This window comes from Neopelma chrysocephalum, unplaced genomic scaffold, assembly GCF_003984885.1.
Source record: "Neopelma chrysocephalum unplaced genomic scaffold, ASM398488v2 Primary Assembly neopelma1_42, whole genome shotgun sequence".
NCBI lineage: Eukaryota > Metazoa > Chordata > Aves > Passeriformes > Pipridae > Neopelma > Neopelma chrysocephalum.
Genome location: NW_020897700.1, coordinates 16,820,006 through 16,843,143, shown reverse-complemented (window position 1 = coordinate 16,843,143; position 23,138 = coordinate 16,820,006). Strand labels below are relative to the sequence as shown.

Sequence of the window (23,138 nt, the reverse complement as noted above, 5' to 3'; positions counted from 1 at the left end):
CTGACATAGAATGCAGAAGGTAGATGTTTAAAGAATGCAAAAGTATTAAAATTATTTGTGAAATTACTGTAATTTTATAATTGCAATTTTGTTATGCATTTTAAAATTTTACATTACTATATATAATACGTATGTATACTTATATCACAGAACAGTTTATTTGGAAGGGACCTTTACAAGTCCAACTAGTCCAACCCCCCTGCAGTGAGCATATCTTCAAGTAGATCAGGTTGCTCAGAGCTCTGTCTAGCATGACTTTGGATGTTTACAGAGATGGGGCATTTACCACCTCCCTGGGCAACCTCTGCCAGTGTTTCACAAATCTCATTGTAAAAAAATTCTTCCCAGTATCTAGCCTGCATTTACTGTCTTTTAGTTTAAAACCATTACCCCTTGTCCTATTGCTACAGCCCCTATCAAAAAATCTGTCTCCAACTTTCTTATAAGTTCCCTTCAGGTATTGAAAGGCCTCCATATGGTCTCCCTAACACATCATATATAATCTATACATTAAAGATTTTCATTCATTTATCAGTGGGAAAAACAATAGGTAGGAGGGAAAGCTTTTATTAAATGGATTTTTTATTAACAATTTATTTAGATTTCTAATTAAAAAGAAAAAAACCACATGTTTTATTTAGCTAAAGAACTCCTGTTCCCTATGAATATGACAATACTTTAAGGAACCCTGTAGATGTTAGGCCTGTTTGTATGATTATATTTGAATCAGAACACTCAAGGGGGGTCAAAACCCCTTCATCAGTTTCATATAGAAGTGTCCTTTCTTCTGAGAATCAGAGCAGGATTGTTAACTAGTTATTAACTTGCTTCAGAATTCTTTGCCCAGGAAATAATTTTATTTCAGAAAAAAAACCTATCTTGCTTTTAAAGTCAATGTCAAGATTTTAGTGTACTTAGAAAACATTTTAAGACTTTAAATCTTCTCTTAATATTCAGAAAACTTATTTTTAGAATTTATTGAGTTTATGGATGCTATTTTCGAAGTTTATTTTCATGTCTTTAACAGTTCCAGAAACTAAAATCTGTCCTCATGTAAATCCCATATTTAACCTTACAATACAATATCATAGATAGCACTGCATACATAAACAATGAAAAAAAGAGAGACAAGAGTACAGGAGTTATAGCATTTGATTTGTGTGGTGGCAACTAAATATCAAATTTTTACACTACCCCAGTAAGACTACTGACCATTTGGAGCATATTGGACTCTCTCAGGCTCTCCTGAGGTACCTGTATGGTTCAAAAAAACCTAATATTTGTTTTAGTGCTTCCTTGTACCTTGGTGTATTGGATTTGTATGACAAGCTTTTGGTAGTGGGGGGGGAACTATACACGTGGCTTCTCTGAGAAGCTGCTGGAAGCTTCCCCCATGTCCAACAGAGCCAATGCCAGCTGGCTCCAAGATGGACCAGCTGTTGGCCAAGACCGAGTCAATCAAGATGGTGGTAGAGCCTCTGGGATTACATAGTTAAGAAGGAAAAAAATGTTATTGTTGAGAAGTAACTGTGACCAGAGAAGAAAGGAGTGAGAATACGGGAGAGAAACAACTCTGCAGACACCCAGGTCAGTGAGGAAGGAGGAGAAAGAGATGCTTCAAGTGCTGGTACAGAAATTCCCCTGCAGTCCATGGTGCAGAGTATGGTGAGGGCAGGCTGTACCCCTGTAGCCCATGGAGAACCACAGGAGAGCAGAGATCCGCCTGCAGTCCATGGAGGACCCCACAGTGGAGCATGTCAATGGCTGAAGGAGCCCATGGGAAGCCTGCGCTGGAGCAGGTTTCTGGCAGGACTTGTGACCCCATAGGGACCCAAGCTGGAGCAACCTGTTCCTGAAGGACTGTGCCCCGTGGAAAGGGACCCACACTGGAACAGTTCATGAAGAACTGTAGCCTATGGGAAAGATGCTGGAGGAATTAATGGAGGACTGTCTCCCATGGCGGTGACCCCATGATGGAGCAGGGAAAGGACTCCTCTCCCTGAGGAAGAAGCAGTGACAGAAATAACATATGATGAACTGACTGTAACCCCATTCCCCATCTCCTTTCACTGCTGGTGGGGGAGGAGGTAGAGTTTCAGGAATCAAGTTAAGCCTGGGAAGAGGGAGGGCTGGGGTGAAGGTGTCTTTATGATTTGTTTTTACTCTCCATTATCCTGCTCTGATTTTGATAGGGAAATTAACTGAATTTATTATCAAAGTCAAGTCTGTTTTGCCTGTGATGGTAATTGGTGAGTGATCTTTCCCTACCCTTATCTCAACCCACAAGCCTTTTGTCTCCCCTGTCCAGCTCAGGGCAGGGGGGAAGTGACAGAGCAGCTTTGGTGGGTATCCAGCCTCCAGCCATGGTCAACTCACCACTCCTGTCTTCCATAAACTCTATGACTGCATTAATCCCTTTACCATAGCATTGATTTCTCGCTTTTACTCAATGAATTATTTTGACTAAGCAGAGTATCTTCAGCATGCCAGAGACCAAGAAAGAGAAGTAGAGAAGAAGTTTGAATTCATACTCTCCAGTCTTGGCTAAAGATGTTGTTTAATTTTACAGTTTCAGCAATTTCTCTGTCTAAAAGCTTACAGAGTAACAGTGCTCCACCTTCTGTAGCCAAATCTGATCTTTCCTGTCAAAACTGACAGACATATTCTTGTGATAAGACCCTATTTTAACTAATCCTCATTTTCAAGTTAAAGGTACTCAAAGTAGAAACTTCCTAAAGAACTTGTTTCTTGATTAATATTTATAAGAGCTATTTTCATGTTATCTCCCTCCCAATTGTCTATTGAGAAGAACAGTTACTCAAGAGAAACTGCTGCTGAATGTTGAAAGTGGATGAACTTTTTTCCAAATATTGTATTTACTCTCAAGTTAATTGTATTTTGTTTCTGAAATATGAAGGCAAGTCTTAAATTCTTGTGTCCAAATTAGATATTAACTTAAAAAATGAGAAATAAATACCTGTACAACTTTCTGAGACTGTACATCAACAATAAGAACTCTGTCAAGTGTGGGCTGAGTTACGTAAATGAACTTGTCTTTTACATTAACAGCAGTTGCCCATACACACCGCTGAACAGGATCACCATCTTCTTTGGGACAAACTTCATCCTATAATTCAAAAGAAATGGGGAAAGTGTAAGAATCAAAACAGTCAACAACACAATAAATAGAGAAATTATACTTTTTTTTTTCTTTTTTAACTGTAAAATAAAATCTCAGAAAATGTAGGAAAGGAATAAGGACAGTTGACATTTGGACATAAACTCAAATTAACTAAACTGCATGTTGGAAGTACCACACAACTCAGAGACACTTTAATGCAAACTATACACCAAATTTTTTATATGTTCTTTAGAAATTCAGCACTGTTGGCCTGAGAAAAAAATTGATTTGAAACAACAATACATGTAGAAATAAAGCAAGCAAGAGCCAGGAGACCTTAAAAACAGAAAACCAAATCAGACACATAATGCCTTGTTCCTATGCAGTAACTAGCAGCTTTCCCCGTGCACCATCACAATGCCTTGGAGAGGAAGGCAGCGCAAGATATAGCTTACCCTTCCAGCTGAGGGCACAGCAGTAAGCCAGGCAAATACACAACTGGGGACATGACAATGTGGAAATGCAGAGAAAGAAGAGGAGGTGTGGTGCAAGCTGTCACATGGCACAGGGGGAAAGCAGCAGCAGTTAGAGAGAACTGTTCTTTTGGTCACCTGTAGTACTGATATGTTGCTTCAAAGACCAAGAAGTTTGTCTGTTTCTGTGATAAGACATTCTCATGGCCTATCTTACTAGTGTTAAACACAACAGAAATCAAATGGCACATTATGACCATTTCTTTCCTCTCTGCCCTTCCATTCCCGTAAAAGGTTGAATTTGGAAAAAAAAAATTCCTATTGACATTGATGAATTCATATTTCATAAAACATACATTCTCACTCTAAATAGCTAAATGTAGTTACATGCTCACTATTTCATATAAATATGCACCAATCATCATATATATATTTTTATATATCTACCTATTTGTAAATGTTTGCTCCCAGCAAAAGCTTGTTTTTCTCAAAATTAAAAGTTACTTGGTCAAATACGTTACAATATTTGGAAATTCCCTTTAGATTAACACAATTGGTTAGAGCATGGTGCTAACAACACCAAGGTTGTGGGTTTGATCCCCATACAAGATCCCCACTCAAGAGCTGGACTCAATGATCCTTGTGGGTCCCTTCTAACTCAGAATATTCTGTGAAATCTCTGAAATAAAATTATTTTTTTCCTCTCGTGGACATATAAATTATGTAAAAGCAAGGAACTGAAAAATACTCTCCTTGAAGAGGTACAGCATGTGCCAAGTTTTTTTATTTTCCTGACCTTTTCTTCTTTCCCACTTATTTTAAATTCCTTGCATCACAAGGGACAATTTCACCAAATCATAAGTATTCTTTCTTTTTACCACTTATCTGCTGCTTATTTCTAATTTAGAATGTTCTGTCTGACACATCATAATGTTTGCTGTGAAAATAGTTATGATATGTCAGCAGATGATGACTTCAATGTAGAATGAGCAGCAGGAGATGATGAGATCTTAAACCAATCCTGTTTCTTAGCATCAGGCTCCTTTTAAAAGGAACAGGAAAAATTATGTGACAAAACAACATATCTGGTACTAAGCAATGCTCTTCAAGAACATGATCCATTTCAACACTAACTTTTCTGTATCATCAACATTCTTTGCCTGCTGTGCCTCTATGTTTTAGAAAATACACTCAATTTTTATATGCCAAAATAAAAAATAAATCAATTTCTGGCTTTAACAGAGGGAGTTTCTTTACAGAAGATAAAAAGCCACTAATTGCTCCCATGTGGCTCTTAACCCTCAACAAAGGAAAGGTCTTTCAGAAATTACATTCTACTAAACTCAGCTACCGTGGTATGGCACATCTTCAGGAACTTCAGCAGAACTTAGAAATAAGTAACAAGAGTAAGATTTACTTTGCACTGATAAAAAGCCAGGCACTTCAAAGGGATAAGTTTAAAATCTGGTTTTTAAAGAATGATAGGCATGGGACAAATGGCACTTTCATTCTTAAGAGTGACTAAAAGCTTTTTGTTGCATAAAGTGAGGTGTAAACATAAACAAGTATGTCTGTAATATGATGTGCAATCATTGGATCAATGATCTATTGTCACTTGCCTTCTGGGTAATTGTCACTTCAACTGTAAGGTTGTTTCACAGATCTCATTATTTTTTATATCTATTCTAAATATGCCTTGTCTTACTTTCATATTTATCTAAACAGATAACTATAGATATAGTTCTGCACAGTCCTCTTTATTCTCAGAGAGCACCTTCTTCAAACAATGCATCTGTGTTTGTAACGAGTCTATGCGGTGTCATTCTTTTCAGTCATGTGTCTCAGGGACTCAGTTTATACCATTTTTGGGAACTGTGAATTCTAAAAGGGCACATTCAATATATTATTAAAAAATAACACCAAGTCCTGCTGAAGGAATCTGGGTTTCTCTCACATGGTATCATATGGATTAGTGTAAATGATTACTCTAGTAATACCTCTCCTTGTGGGGAGTATATCAGAACAGCAAAATACCCTAATTTAAGCCCTTAAAATTATATCCAGAAATAAGCTACCTCCTTATACCTTTCCCTGAATCTGAGTCTAAAATACTGACTGAACCATATTTCTAAAGATTATTTCATTGTAAACCTAATACAAATACAGTCTTTCATGTATATGTATAACCACACACACATTTAAATTAGAATCTAAAGGCCATGATTCTTATTAGGGCATGATTCACAGAGCTTACTCCTCATGTTCCACTTTAAATACAGCAAGCAGAAAGCATTATACTTTCTCAGAACTAAAGTAAAAAATATGAAGTAAAATATAAATCCACATATATAAATACACTTTACTGATCCTAAAATACTGTTCATATAGTCATAAATTTCTGTAATCCAATGCCAACTCTCACTTTGCCCCAAATGAATAAACAAATAAAATATAAGCAAAAAAATTTGCTTTTCCAAAGTAACAGTGAAAATTATGGACCAAAATTCTCATACCAAAAATAGAATATTTTTTTTCCCAGCATGAATCGGTTTACACAGTTCTTTTCTAGTTATTCAAACATGCATTTATCTGAAGCTGTTTCAACAGAGCTGAAATCTTGTTTTTGAAAACTTAATATTTATCCGGTTAGACAGTTTGTATTTCTTTTACTTCACAGGCAGTAATTCTGAGGCTCCATATTAATTTCCCCAGTGGCTGAGTAATTGTTTAAAATACTTTCTCCTTAATATACACGCATAAACCCACCATTTTCTTCTTCTAATTAAAATGTGAGCAATTTACTTTTTCCTAATTTATTCTCTCTGAAAAAAAAAAAGCTAACATCTGATAAAACATTAATTTACTTCATTGTTGTATTCCCGCCAGACTTTTTAATCAAAAAGTGACTTGCCCTGTAACAAGTTAGCAGATGGAAGAAAGTAAATCCTTGGAGAAATTTTTTCAAGATAGTCTGGGGCAAGAAAATCTCAATAGGAAACGTGTACTTGTAGCTTTATATGTGGAAATTCTATGTTTATTAACTTACTGCAAGGGTCCTCACTGTTTTAATAAGATATGAGTCAAACTCCTTAAGAAGTATAATGAAATATCTAACTATGCGATGACTGTCAAGGAGTGAGATGATATCAACAGGTTAAAACAGCGCATATTTTAACACATGAGCTTATGTATCACCTCTTCTTTATTAAGTTACAGTTTACTTGACGCTCTGTACTAAAATTCAGACTGTGGACTTTTTTAATTTTTCTTTTTTTTACAAACAAAGGTTAGCATTTACTACACTTTCTGTGCCGTAAGTGTGTAAATCAAAGCAACTTCTGTGGATTACCAAGTATGTTTCGAGCTAATTTCTTGTGGAAACTTTTCTCTGCCATGTAGTCACATTATTTTGAAATTAAGTATTTTGCTCCCACCTCTAGCATATGTTCAAATGTGAGATGGCATAGTTCACTGAAATATGGTCATCATGTGCTAGTTCTTGTAATGAAGAGGAAATCAGGTTTAAGTTAGGGCCAAAAGGATTTTTTCATTGGTCTCATAAAAAGCATCTGTTTCTTTTTTCCCAGTCTCCTGAAATAATTATTCTAACTGGGATTTGTTGGAAAGGCAAATCAAAAACACTTTTGCATAAGAATTAGAATTTAAAGGCTTTGGATGTCCTTAATTTGCAGAAGATAAACAGAGGTTGCATGTTAGTGAGGAAAATCTCCCAAACACTTTGGAATGAGGAGACATTTAACAGGTGAAAGACTCTACATGAGAATCTATTAGTCAACAAGTTAAACAAACAGCTGTTGAAGCTGGTCTAAGCAATAACCTGCATCAGAAAACAGAGATCTGTCCCTATGCATCTAGAATTGCCACTATTGGGCTAATAAATTTCTACTTTCACTTGACACTAATTTGGAAGACTCAAGTAATTTAGGAGATTCTGGGAAGGAGAGGAAGAGGGTCTTTACAATTTCCTGTGAACCATGATGATCCAGTAAAGCACTAAATTTTATTTACTACTCTTACCTACAAACCAAAGATATCTAAAGAAGGACAAGTCTATACCCGCTTTAAAATTAAAGTTATCAAGTAGCCTACTTTCATGGTATCTTTTTTTTTTCCCCAGAGGATATAAGTATCATGCTACTTTAGATTTGAAAGGTTCAAAAAAGAAAGAAATTTCACTTATCCATCCTGATTATTGCCACATTTCAATAAAAATACACCTAAAATCTAGGCTGCACTTTAGACCAATGAAATTTTAAAAGACTTCCTAAATAATCAGCTTTTGAATTAAATAGGCATAAAAAAAGCTTTTTGGCTTATTTTTGGCTGTGTCAACCTAATTTCACTTAAGCAGCACAAATCAAGGTATGATTAGCTGTTCAAAGCATAATTATTCACACTAAAATAAATCTTGTTGCTGAGTACAGCATCTTTTGACATCAATAATGATAACTGAAGAGGCAAATTCTATTGAGAGAGTTCTGCTGCTATTTGAGTGTGCTTTAGGCATGAAAGAAAAAAAAACCATTGAGAAAAAACCTCAAAGTGTAGAACTCATGGGTTAGTACATATTTCAAGGTCACTCATTCAAATACAAGTGAGAAAAAGTTATTATTTTTGAAAGGTGATAGATCATACAGAGTAAGTCATAATGTAGTGGTTAGTACCAAGTGTTCCTGTGAGAACATGCAAGATGTCAGCTAGCAATTTGATTATCAGTAAAGGAAAAACTTCACAAGAATAAATGGAAATAGAGAATACACTAGTGTCTTAGTATCCTACACAGGGATATGGTGAAATCAGCTATATATATGTTAACAATAAAGTTATTGAAACTACTTACATGAATTTTAAGTCAGAGTCAAAACATCAATCATCTTTACTAACTTTGGGAGATCTATGGGAGTGTTTATCAGTACAGGGATTTGCTTCACGATAGCTGATAGGTTAATATAGACAAACATCCAGTGGAGAAAAAGAAACCTTTAAAAATAATAACTTTAGATCTTATGTTTACTGGAGAGAGAATCAATCCCTAATTCACAGAGATGAACTTAACTGATGAGTTAGGGGTCAGGAAGAAAAAACAACAACAAAAAATTCGGAAACAAAGAGTAGAGAACTGTTTAAGGACTGGGAAAGGAGAAAGACAGTCAAAGAAAATAAAGGGTTTGAAAAGTATAGAGGGAATACTCAATCTAAAAGACAGACTGAAAGTTTGAATTCAATCAAGGAAAATACAGGAAATTTTAAGTTCACCATTATAAGCTATTTATTAATTGAGGAGACATGAATTTATCAAGCAGAAAACACTAAACCAATAATAATAAATCCTTATCTGAAGAAAATTATAATTGAGAAAACACTACAAATAAATTTTTAAAAATAACTTGCCTGAAAACCGAGGAGTTTTTCACCAGGCTTAATATGTCTCTGAAATTCACATTCCACTGGTTGTATTACTTTGATTCCATCTTCATAAAAAACATAAAACATGTTCCCAATTCCCAGACCTTAGGAACAAAAACACATTGAAATGTATAAAATTAAATAACGACAAAAAAGAAAATGCTTGTTGAACTAAAAACCTAATCACAGTTTTGATTTGAGATCAATTTGTTAATGCATGTAGTGGTAACACAGCTAAACCTATGGGATTTTTTGTTGTAAAAGTACAACAAAACTGTTACATTATTCAGAATTTCATATAATTTTCTCACTGGCAAGACAATGTCTTTAAGAATACAGATCTAGAAATACACAGTTTGATAGCTGCAGTAATAAAATTGACCTTGTGAAATCATCTACACTGTAATCAAATTAATATAAATCTTTGTGTATTCTTGTTTGTTTGTTTGTTGGTTTTGCTGAGGGATGGAAGAGTTAACATAATTTCTGCATAACATTGAAAGAGAAGACCTGAATCTTTGTTATAAACCCTTATTTGATATTTCTGTCAGTCAGAAAAGGAAATGTTGTATTTTATTGGAAAGACAAAGTTGGGTAGATGTTCCTTCCAAGGTTGAAGGGCCACAAATGTTTACAGAACTATTCAATCCTTCTACCACAGTGTTCCTTAATGAGAAGTATGATGTAAAGTTTTGTGGAGAAGGTGGGAACCAGATATGTAGGATGAAGTCTCATAATATTTGTGATAGTGGTCATGATCACAGAAAAGGACGGTCTCTTTAGTTTACGATGTGTCAGCTAAGGCAACAGTTGTTGATTTGCTCCGTGCTCATATTTATAATATGCAATTAAAAAAATCACAGTACTCATAAAATTATCACTATAATCGCTCTGACAGCTAAATTGTGGGCTACAATGATAAAAATGTATATGTATCCCGGGTACAGGGCCTAAGCTTCCATTTGACATAACAATTTTTGGTATAGGAACACAGGGGAGTGAAACCCAGGAAATAGAAATTAGAGTCTGAAATTCTGCTTATGCTAAATTCTGAAGGAAAACTTATATCAACAGAGAGAGAAAATTACTTAATACAAAATTAAATAATGAGAAAATTAGGAGCAGGTGGAGGGAAGTGCATGTTTGTGTATAGACATATGTATGTACACACATACATAAGAGTTTCCGGTCCTTGTTAGGAATCACAAAGCTAATACAGTCACTTATAAGGTAGTATTATGCAGAAGGTTGGCAGGCTATGCCCAAAAGAAGCAAGTTCAATTATCTTTGAGAAATCTTGTGGAATCATTTCCCATTTCTGGCCAAGTTTTCTCAAAAAGAAAGAAAGGACAGTCTCCAGGCAAGGTTTCCCTCACTTTATATTGACTCTATCTATTAACAGATTACCAAAACCGGGACAGAAATTTGCCTATGCTGCATTTAGCATAGCACAGAAGCAGGCTCAGGTTCACAGAAAACTCAGCAATCGTGTCTATTCAGAGCAAAGGGTGTGCTCAGGGCGATGGGCACTTCTGTGTGCCTTTGCAGGCAAAGCATAAAGCCTATATGAGATAATATGTTAAGGGCTTTCATTAGAAAATGCCTGATATTGTATACCATAAGAACAGCTGAAATTTGTAGGTAAGCCTGACTGAGGTTAGGTTGCCCCTACTGGTGAACACAGTGCAGCTGAGCAACAGGCTTATTGTGTCTCAGTGATAAATATGTGAAGCTGACTGGGGACGAGACAGGGTTTTCCCTTCTCCTTCAACTCTTTCACTAAAGTATATTATAGTTATTAGCAGGATAAATAATACTAGAACATGAGGAAGTAAATCAGATGACAGCCCTAGGTGATCCAGACGTTGATAAACAGGTTCCTAAAACTTCCTTCTCAGTTGCCAAAACTCCAAGGCAGATAATATTGGTGTATAGTAATACTGGTGTATATTGTACAGATAATATTGGTGTATAGTAACCCAGCCCAAACTTTTCAGGCTTTATTTCCAAAGTCTGGATAGTAGTGTTCACCAAACTGTTCTTTAAAATCAGTGAAAGAGACACAGTAAGAATTGTCCTTCTTCCATTTCAACACCAAGTTAGGGAACTCAGTTCACACAAAGAACTTTTACCTGTGGATCAAATTAGTAAATCTCGCCTTCCAATTTATTATGACCCAAACTCTTCATCTGAGAGAGTGGCTACAAATACCTGTACAAATATCTAATCTGCACAAATATCTAATCACCTAGGCAAGCCACTACGCAACTACAGGAGCTATTCCTGTAAAGACCTAATTTTACAACCCTCTCCCACTTAATACAACTCAGTACATTTATAATACAGTGACAGAATAACAATAAATGCAAATACATTTGCTTAATTTAGACTGAATTGATATTTAAAATTGATATTAACACTGATTTTTAAAAAAATGGTGGTGGTTTGGGTTCTTTTGCATTTGTTTATGTATTGTACTATAATTGTAATACTAATGTACCTTCAAAATCCTTTCAGGTTTTCTGACACAAGTAGTTGTGATAAGTTTTTTGTGTAGAAAGACTATCTATTGTTTCATGATTTGATTGTCCTACTAATTAACCGTCCCTCCCTTGCTATCTGTTAATACTTTGATGACAGAAAACGACAGAGTATGTACAGCCCAGAGAAGTTAATGGGGATGTTTATTAACATCCTCAGGGTATTGCTCTCTTGTAAACAATTTCCAAAGTTGCAACTATTAAAAACATTTCTTGAAAGCGCAAGGACTGGTCAATGAGAAATGCAGGAGAGACTGAGAAAATCTGCAGTACAAGATAGAAAATCTGCTACTATAAATTCCTTTTTCTTTAGTTTCAAAATAGTCATAGGGAAATTTGAATGTCTTTACCATAAGCACTCTGGTAAGATATTATCTTTAACTGGTCTTTTTTGTCAGAGAATTTAAGTTTTCCTGAGTGCTTTCTAACCACTGAAAGCAACAGAGGACTTGAAAAGACATTCGAGGTACCGATCATGTTTTCAGTTTCATTTGAGATGAAACACAAGTGATACCTTCCCAGAAGGAGGTGAGAGCACCATACATTCGAAAAATTTGGTGTTAGAATCTTGTTGCACATTAGTTTAATTATTAATAGTAGAATTGTACGAAACTCTGAATACATAATTTCTACTCTGCAAGGCCAATAGAGCAGAAGGATCGCAGCTGAGCTCCATTATAATCAGGGAGCTAATTGTTTATACCAGCTGAGCAACTGGTAAACAGGACTAAAAAAACTCAACTATTTCGTATTTATAAACACACCGGGAATGCAAAAGGTAACTATATAATTAGGCAAGTGAAACATCAGATTTTTGAATCTTTAAATTACTTTTAAACGAATCTTTAAGAAATATGCAGAAATACCATTTTTAGCATGAATTCACAGCAAAGCCTGGTCCATTTAATGCATTATAAATCTTCCAATGGAAATAATTGAAACAATTTTTTTATTCCTGAAATATATTAATTCCTAAATTGCGACTTTAAATAAAGAACAGGTTACTTAGAGTAACAAAATGGGAGCTCGTGACACTTAGATTATTGTATTTTTCTGGATTATGAGATTAATTTTTATGAGATTATGTCATATATATGAAATTTAATACCTATCTTTTCCCACTAAAATACAATTTCCATACTTTTTATGTTGATAATGCTTGATTCTGTCTGTATTTATATTTATCCTTCAGTTTGTCACAAATCACAAGCATCCATCTCCCCTCCCCACAATTATTTACAAACTCTTCCTGATTATAAAAATAAAATGCTTAGTTTCATTAAACAACAACAGGTATCTCAATTTTAATTAAACTGTTTAAGATTATATTTTTTCAAATAAGATTTATTCATATAAGAAGATCAATCTAAACAGCAAGCAGCCTGACTGGTTAGAATTTTATCATGTCAACAAACAAAAGTTTAAGGTCTACATTTTAAATCTGAGCTTCTTGTTGTATACCTTTGAGCAATTGTCTAAAAATTTTGAACAGCTTATTTTCTTCTCTCTCCCCAAAAGTAAAAGCAGTTCACAAAAGCATGAGCATTTAAAGGATTATTTTCCACTTTAATTTTTCTTTAAATCAAATCCCTCAAATATTGCAAGGCAGATCATACTGGAAGTATAGAGTACAAGCAAACACAGACACAAACACACACAAAAGAAACAATAGATGAACATTTCATCATATATAGAAAATATGAACAAAAGTAATCTCTATTAGTACCTTGCTCTCGCCACAATATGTTTGCAACTGCAGCATGTAAGAGAGAGAGAGAAGAAACAAGAACAAGAAGAAAATATGAAATGATATCTCAATTCCGAAATAATTACGATGCTTTAATCTCTGATTCACTAAAACAATTCCACAGTTAAATCAATGGAAACAGTGAATTAACAATAGTTCTCTATGTCATATGACAAAATTGCAATTAGCCATAGCAGTTACAGGAGATAGGGTAAACCCCATCACTTCCGCTACATCCCCCACAAGTTAACTCTATCAGTCATTATCAATAGTGTGTTTCGTAATCCATTACAAAAAGCACGCACAGTTTGCATACACATAAATGATATATATTAATGACAGGTGATTAAATTCACATAATTGCCTTTAGGCACTGGACTTCAAAGAGACAGATTTCAGGACATAGTTTTGAGAGAAACAATCAAAACCAAAATGCACACAAGATATTCATTCTTCTGTATGGCTGTAACGCTACCATGCTACCAAAGTTGTCATGCTGTATAATGTTTGTCTTTATCTTTGGAATACCGAGATGGGAATTCTAAGATGGCATGGTAACCAACTAAATGTTTAAGTTGTTTTTTCCATGAAAATATAAGTTTTTATTTGGCCATCCTATTTACAATTTCAGACCTTTGAGACCAATGAAAATTATGTTATCCTAGTATTGCTTTTTCTACCTGGGAGAAAGAGCAAGACAGCAAGTATAATTTTGCAAATTTTAAATATTTAGAGCTCAGCCTGCCACAAAAATAAAATTTTTAAAACATTATCACTGAAAACCAAAGCCTATTGTAAAGTAATGATCTTAAGAAATAATAAAAAAAAAAATTGAAGGAAAAGAATAAACCACAGAAAACACATACATATCGTATAATAGAATGGTGATGTTCACTGAAACACAGTGTTGCAGAAGCTAAAAACATTAGTGTGCTTTAAAAAGTAATGAAAGATGTATTATTGAAAAGTATGTTGATAAGTGAAAGTCCTTGAACTGCTGACAGCTGAAGGTTGTAAGTGAAAACAGGAACAACTATTACTCCAGAAAAGACCTGGGTATAGTAATTTTCTCAAGCATCTTTTACTGGGCATTGCTGAAGACAGGACAAAGATGAGCTTTTTGCCTTATGCACTGCAGCATTTTTCTCATTCTTGAGCTCTGAAAGAATATACGGTGTCCCAAATATGTACAAGGGTCCTTGGAAAATGCATCAATCTACTTTCTGTCAAGCTCACAATTGAGAGGCTTGGGCTAACAGAGTTACTGGGCTTTTGTTTTTCCTCTCCTACTGTTTTTTGTTTTTTGTCTCCTGATCTTTTTTGTCACACATTGTCTTAATTTGTGAGCTACCTCATTATGTGACCCGAGACACAGTATTTAAACTGTCATTAAATTGTCCCTTGACAAAATGAAGATTATTATTACTTCTTATCTACAGTGGTTTGAAGTGAACAAATGAGAGATCCCCATACAAGCAGAAAGTAGCAGTAATACTGCTGAAGTGATACTGAATACTAGAATAAAAAAATTCTTTCCCAACACAGAACATCCATGCAACTTTCAAACATGCTCAGTCTGTGTTTCATTACCTTTAAAAGAGCTTTATTCTCTGGACTACTCTCTACATTATTTTCAAATATAATACTTGCCTTTTCTGCAATATCTGACCTGCCAACAGCCAAGATCAATGGAGTGTGCCATCTTGTCACTTACTCAGTAAGTAAACCTTTACATCAGGAGGCAGAATTTCTCTTGAACTGCTCCTAAGATCAAAATGAAGTCAATAGGTTTTAACTATTTCTCATTCATCTGCCATTGTACATGTTCTTCTGATTTAAGGTTGTTACTTTCAGAAGAGATTAGCTTTGAAGGACATCTTGGCTGCATTGGCTGAGCATGTGTCCTCCAGACATCCAGTCACTCTAAAAGAAAGTTCTTGTTGACTAAAGTGCTAACATCAGTATGATTCTTAGATTTATATCCAATGCTGACAGCATAAAATACATTTGGATTACTGTATATTTCAATGGCAGACATGAAAAGAGTATTTAAGAAGTCTCTTCTAAATAACGTTTGGCTGCTTATGTTTAAACTGTTTGATTATTCTCCTAAACTAGACCTCTGACTGTAAGTTACAATCATGAGACAGACCATGCTTGATGTTTTATTGAGAGATAGTATTTTTTAAATGAAGACCTAATCAGTAGATCCCCAGTACTGTAAAAACAGAAAGAATGGACTGAAAGGTTTAAGACATATTTAATTGTTTTAGTTTAGGTAAGAAGAAAAAGGTGTTGATTTTCATAAAAAGAAAATTAATGAGAGAACTATATCCTTATTACTTTGGAGCTACAGAAGATAACTTTTCACTGCAGATTGGAAACCAGTGAAGACTCCTTCAAGATATTCCATGACCAAAAGGAGAAGAAATTGGGACATGTTCTTCCTGTCAACTAAACATGACACCCGCTTTTCACTATACAGTCAAGCCTTTCTGTGTAAAAGATCACAACTTCAAGGAGGGCATGCTAAGGTGCTTATGCAAACATAAGGGCTGTTTCACTTTGTAAAAGTGTTAATCAGTCGTTTGTACTTCGACACACAGGAGAGGGAAAGAAACAGCCCTGGGGTATGACACAGGTAGTCACCCGTGTGGAACTTGTGGCACAGCCTGTAGGACTGGTACTACAGCTGGTACTCCCATCTGTGCATCTAGCCTGTACTTCTTTGGTTTGTCTTTGAGGGTGTCATGTGAGACAGTGTCCAAAAGATCTCTGAGGACAAGCTAGACAACAGCCACTCCTCCCCTCACCCACCCTGCCAGTCCCCTGACTACAGAAGTCAGTCAGGCTGATCAGGCCAGTGTGCCCAGTGCTTGTGGCTGCATCCTATCCAGGCCCTTGGACCCATGAATGTCCAGTTTGTTTAAATAGTCACAATCAGATCCTATGCACCACAGGTAAGGTTTCCTTGCCAGAGGATGAATTCCTTCCCAAACTTTCCCACTGGTGTCACATTCCTGAGGACAGTTTTGCCAGTAAAGACTGATGTGAAGAAGACCTTTAGTACATCTTGGCCCCTTCCATATCTGTTGCTACCAGGTCCTGACCCCACTCAGCAGCAGGGCCTCATTCACCCTAGCCTTCTTTTTGCTGCTGGTGTCTCTACAGAAGTCCATCATTTGCCCTTTGTATCCCTCAACAAATTCAGCTCCAGGTGGGTTCTGGAACTTCAAAATTTATCCCTGCATGCCCAGATAATGGCTCTAGATGCAGGTCATAGTTCTGTGTTTGTGTTATCTCACACAGACTTTTTTATGTAATACAGCAAATTAATTTCCCCAGGGCAACCTGAAGGATTTTCTTTAAGATTACTTTTCTCTTCACATTGTGAGGAAATAACCCTGAAATACATGTCACTTGAGGTCCCATAAAGTCAGCTATAAAGTTCTGCTTTTTACCAGTCTTTTTTGAAAGAGTGACACAGGCAAGAAAATGAAAAGTACTTAAAATCATGCAACTGTGTGGAACTGCACAGCATCAAATGAAATGATTTAAGATGCTAAGTACAGAACACATTAATTTGTGTTAATGCAAAATGATACATATGATTTTGAGCTTTGCTTTAAAAAGAGTAGGATGAAAAAGGAACAGGATAAAAAAGTGCTTTAAAAGCCCCACAGGTATTAATTTTAAAATTAACAAATCAGTTAGAAGAAAATTGAGACATAATTTAAGAGTGCAATACAAAATCATAAACAACAGCCATCATCTCACCTAATACAGATCAAAGAACCTCACTTATTTTTTTTAATAAGTCCTATAACTTCTGTTCAGGAAAGATGTCAAGTCCTGAGATAAAGAGTTCCATGCTGGAACAAGTATAACATTTGCAGATAGAAAGTATGCTAAGGAACATATTGTTTGCCTTCCTTTTTGGATGAGCAAAATTAACATTTTTCAGCCGCATCCTATACTCAATTCACAAACATTTGCAAACTTCAAGATGTAAGAATATGTAATTATTGATTGATCTCAGTAAAATTTTCTGGTTTCAAGACAGAATACCATCTGCTCCTGTGCCCTGTTTCCACACAGTTATTACATACGAGATGTACTGGGAGCCTTGCAGAAGACATGGTATTCAAGAAATTTGTGACCTAGAGCAGGCTATATCTGCTATATTGGGCCTTGTACTAATGGCTTGGGAAGCCTGCATGTTAACATGGGTAGCTGCTGCAGGGGTATGTGCTGGAATGCCCATAAAAAAGCCTGTGCTGCACACTCGGAGGTCAAATATAACGTTGCAACCTGTCAGAAGATATATGGGGTTTTTTGTTACTCCAGATAAAAGCCACCACAGCATGGGATGGAGAGGGAACCTCTTCATGGACAGGACCTGTGCAGCTTGCCATGGGAAAATCCATCCACAACTAATCCCATGCTGCATAAATGTGGGATATACAGCATGTGAAGGGATGCAGATTTACTTCCTATCTATATTCCTCTTTTTATTATATCTCATTAAAGCAGCTATTTTAATGCATTTGTTGTTCGGCCTTTTAGACTGTCATCAAAAAGAACCCTGCATTTTGCCTCTCTCTCTCCCCCCTCTCCTAGCAGTGCAGAACAAGGGTTTTTTGAATTAGGTTTTCTTTCTTTTTCTATTCTTTTTTTTTTTTTAAGCACAATTAGAGCTCCATAAAAATCACTCTTCATGGTCCTTATGTAGCTATTCTGTGGTTCTGTGCTCAACCTTAGCCTTTGATTATGGGTAGCTGACATAACATCTGAAAACCTACTCTTCATCTTTGTTATTCATTGTCTATGTTGGTTAAGTGGTAATAGGTTGCACATTTTTCACTAAACTCTGTCCTTAGTACTTCACGAAAATCTGCAGCAGACTAACAGCAGTATAAATTCTTAACCACTTTGGATGGAAACAACAACTGCAAAAATCCATGGTTTTTCTATTAGTAAATGAATGAGGGTACTACAATATCGGTTTCCAAATAAATTCTGTATCCTTCTCTTTCTTATCACATCAGTAATAAATGTCATTACGTTTACTTTTCTGTCTCAACAGACAATTTCAAAGATTTCAACTACAGTGTTCTTCCACCCTACTTTTCTTTTTTTAAAACATTCAAGGCAGTTTGGAAATAAAGTGTGTGTGTGTGTGTGTGTGTGTGTGTGTGTAAGATTGACATTCAGTGAGTTTGAAGATTAAATGCTTCTGCTTTCTTTTGGCATTATTATTAGCTATTCAAATTTTCAGTAATCAGCACGCAATACTATATATCCAGAGAAAAACAAGATCAGGGTAATAATATTCAGAAAAAAAACCTTATTGAAATACAGTAAGTTTTTTTTCCAGAAACAGTTCTCCCCCTTCTATCATATGCTTTAGGGGTTCTTATCCAAGAAAATGCTCAGTGGGCTTTTAAAATCTGCACTGACACTCAAAATTTTTCTGAAAAATTTCTTTGTTTGCTGCAATAAGAAAACAATTCAGTTTAAAATGGCTTTAAAAATAGGGGAAACCAGCAAAAAGACACTTTATGCATTATATATTATTCCAATAAACAGGGGAAAAAATGTGAATAATCATTGTTCATGAATATAGAACCACTGCTGCTAATTCCAAGTTTTGTCTTATCAAAAAACAAGCTTTGTATTCAAAAGTCTTTAAATATTTTACCTGAATTTCTATCTGAAGTTGAAGCTGATAAATAAAATAAACAGTTACATATCAGCTGATCACGCTAGGCTTGGCAGCATCAGATAGGAAACCGCTGTCCCTTTCCATGCCTTCAATTCCATGATGGCAAGAGGTCACAAATAGACATAATAGAAAACAGGACAATGAGGAAGATGCAATAAGGCCATGTGACAAAATATGTAGTTCAACATTATTTCTCAGGATTGTCCTTTCATAATCTGCTGTACTTTCAATTGCATAAAAGAAGTAATTTCAAGCTATTTGAAGGGATTTTGTCTCCTTATTTCACTGATAGCCACCACCATTGTCAACTGTTCTGATTAATCATACACACATTGTAAAGTCAGGGTATCTGTTATCTTACTCTCTTTTCTCATATCTCTAATGTATAAACATGTGCCCTTATGTTACAGGGTAAATTATACCATCATTACAATCTGTCTGCTCAGCCATACAAATTTTTAATTATTATTTGTGTATTAAAAACAATTGTGTTCAAAGTGAAGATGAGATTAAGTTAGAGTTTTGCTCAACTTCCACAGTAAAGCAGAATGAAAATCCTTATTCACATATCTGCTTCAATTTAATTTTTATTTTGTAAGAAATTCAGATTTGTTGGTTTTTACATACAAATGTAAATATGGAAAAATTTATTTGTGAAGCTTTTTTTTTCAAAGTTATCTATTGCTTGCTAGCTTCAAGTATTTTTAAAATAATTACGCCATTACAAATTCTATCAAAATTCCATTCTGTTCTTGTGCGACATGCATTTTAATTTCATTTTAGATTAGGTACTACAATAACCAAGTATCTGTTTTATGTATATTCAACTATTATTTATCAGTTAAAAGTCAACAGTTAACACTTTGTTTTTGGTCAAATATGAACACGTTAACTGATTTTTCTATATTTTCTATAAATCTCTATAATGAATCATGTGTAAGTCCTTTCCCTTAGCATATTAACTCAATCCACTCTACACAAGCAGGAAGAAAAAATAGTTCATGAGCTAAATTACTTGCAAGTTCGAAATGAAGTCTTTGCCTACAATGCTGTCAACAAGTATAAACTTGTTTAGCTCTGCCATAAAACAAAATGCCAGCATAAATTATCTCTATGGAAATTAGGTAAATAGGTACCATTCAGTATCAGATGTGACAGGAAGATTCTATTAAAATTGCATAAAGGCTTTCAGAGAGAATTTGGGCCATAAATCACCATCAAAAGGCTTTTAGTCTCATTCCCATCTCAAGACAGTGGAAATGCCTCGTTGCTCATGATGGCCATAAACCTGTCAAGTCAGTAGCATTCAGATCACATAATGTCTTGTTAGGTGATACAACTATGATATTACGTAAAAAAAGGCAGTTAGAAATAGATCTACTTAATGGCATGGAAAAGGTATATTATTTTTTAAATTTAGTCTCAAGACACAGTGCATGAGGCAGAGACCTTTTATCCTGCTTTCTGTGACTACGTGAAATAGTCTGCAGGATAAATTACTTTGTCATATATGATGATGTCATAGTGGGTGAACTGAGTAACACAAGAGTCGATGAATGATGATCAAAATTAAAAGCTACTAAACATTAAAAAATCATCACATACTGTCAGATTGATCTTGAAAATGTCTGAATAACATTATTTGACAACTCTCTGTCGTGATAGGTGTCTCAACAAGGTGCATACATACATTTCGATAAAATTCAGACAACAACTTAGAAGTCATATTAATCAGTGGCAAATTGAACTGTATTTTATAAAGTGATTTTTTGGAAATAATTAAGAGATATAAAAATATTTTTAAAAATAGAAATTAAGAACAAACCCACAAAACTCTTTCACTTTAAAGGAAACAGAATGTGGTTTCATGATCTATGACTCTAGTTTGATGCGATTATGATAAACTGAAGCAGAAAAGAAACTGAAGCACAACTCAGATATGTGTAAAAATCATCCAGAAAGAAAAAAAAAATGGATTTTTGAAGTTATTTTACTTCAAAATATTTTATTAATAGCTAAAATAAGAATTCTAAGTACTTGAAAATTACTCTTGAAAATATTCCCTGGTCTTTGATGATGAATATTTTTTATTTTCCTGTTTTCTTTACTATCAGATTTTCTTCTTTAGAAAGAAATATCTATAGTCAGTGTAATCTGATATTCCATATGTCTCAGATTACACTGATGTATTCTACTCCATTGTTTCTACTAAATTTACCCCTACTAGTGTAAGTCTTCCTTCCTATCTTTTCTCTAAGTTAACAAAATTGTTTACTTAGTATATTTATTTATGTATTATATTCCGTATAATAACAGTTAATGTTACTTTGACTAAGAATTCCATTGGTCCTAATACTACCTAAATGGAATCTGATTAAATAAATGAATCCCACAGATGGAAGTTGTAATTTCTTCCTCCTCTATTTGTGATTATTATCATACTATCTATCAACAAAAAAGGCAGTAACATGTTGCCCACTCCACATTTTTCATAAATATGTTGTCAAGATACACTGTCAAATTATCTTTGCTCTATATTTAAATTCTTCAGCTTCCACACAGTGTTTCAACAAGAGCAAGCTGATGACTTTGGTTTGCCTTATGGTTTGTAGGAGTTGCGTTGATCCAATCTGTGTCTGTGACTATCAAACCTAGTCATTAACATAAATCTACAATGCAGCTGTAAATTTGTGTGTCCAAGACTTAAATGATGCTTAATCCACTGGTATGGAAGAGAAAACTCTCTGTTAATAAAGATTTGAGAATTTCTTAAAATGCGTCTGCACGTACTACAAGCTAGAAAATGAAAAACCATCTTTATCAGTTGCTGCAGAGATGCTAGAATAAAGAGCCTGTTTAGAAAAAGAAAGGAATAGGAGCCTTTAAGAAAAGAAATAGCCTTAGTTACAGTGAACATCCTATTTTTCTGCTAACAGAAGAAGTTCCAGTAGTTTGATATTCCTTTACACCATTGCAGCAGCAAAGGCCCTGAAAATTGTCACAGATAGTAGCTAAAGTAAAAGAAAAGCATTGTTGTATCAGAGATATTCAAGGTTTAAATTGTACAGATATGAACCAGTTTTGGTTTTTCAAATGGTCTATTGCCAATATTCTTCTATAAATATTTTTGTCCTGTATTTGAACAGGAGCAGGATAATAATTGAAAACAGAGACTGATTAAATACTTCCTACCTTAAAAAGGAACAAAAATGAGGTTAAATAGTGTGTAGCCAAGACAAATATTTAAAATAACCATGTCCAAAAGCAGTGCATAAAAAAATTGCTAAAAATTGTTCAGATGTTTAGTCCAGTGCCATTAGTTTTGAAAAAATTTCAGAATATATAAATATTAATAGTGCCATTAAGTACCACTACATAAGCCCCTAGTAGTTCCCCCACTTCCTGAAACTTAATAACTGAAGTAGCTGTAGGCTAGTTATACTGAGGTATATATCCCAGACAAAAGAACAGACAACACTTGCACAGAATTAAATTCAGTAAGAAATCAAAGGACAAGAACAAAATTGTAAGTCAGCTAATATGTTCTAATAGAGACCAGGTCTTCCCACATAAACCTGATTATATTCTTTTGTGCAATTAGGAGTTTGACAATGTAAACATTCATATAGTTGTAACCCAGAATTTTGCTAAACATCTAATTTGTTAACACAGAATATTCTGATTAAATATTAGAGTGATATAATAGTGGTAAAGTACAGGTTAAATGAGTTAAAAACTGCCAAAATTATTAATCTGAAAACATAGTTTTCATTGTTAAATCACTAGTAAAAGGTGAAGAAGAAAGTTCTGGAATGCATCCAGAGAAACAGCTAGTGAATTTTGTCTTAAGCACTTTCAACAATGATGTGTAAAAAAAAAAAATCATTTCCTAAGAAGTCTATGAATTACTTGTAATGATAAATAACAGTTCTAAAAAGTTGTTTCAATTAATTCATTATGTACATCTGTAAAATAAATTAAATTTTGTTATAGCCAAATGCAAATCTAGATCCCTTGGAAAACGGAATACAGACTACATTTAACTGAGACAGGTGAGAAATAATAGGATTTGGAAAGTGAGTTCTGATAGGATATATGGCATATG

The 23,138-nt window shown here is 34.7% G+C and overlaps 1 protein-coding gene across 5 annotated transcripts in view; it reads right to left on the bottom strand.

Moving 5' to 3' along the window:
• FSTL5 (follistatin like 5) overlaps positions 1-23,138 on the bottom strand; it is a 289,125-nt gene that overhangs the window by 33,673 nt on the left and 232,314 nt on the right. For 3 of the 5 annotated variants that reach the window (XM_027676803.1, XM_027676801.1, XM_027676802.1), the window contains exons 11-13: positions 13,288-13,314; positions 9,007-9,125; positions 2,978-3,127 (exon numbers count right to left, since the gene is read on the bottom strand). In XM_027676803.1, the coding sequence (XP_027532604.1) occupies positions 2,978-3,127; positions 9,007-9,125; positions 13,288-13,314 (296 nt within the window). The remainder of the gene's footprint in view (positions 1-2,977; positions 3,128-9,006; positions 9,126-13,287; positions 13,315-23,138) is intronic. The other 2 variants (XM_027676804.1, XM_027676805.1) reach the window with 1 other exon arrangement.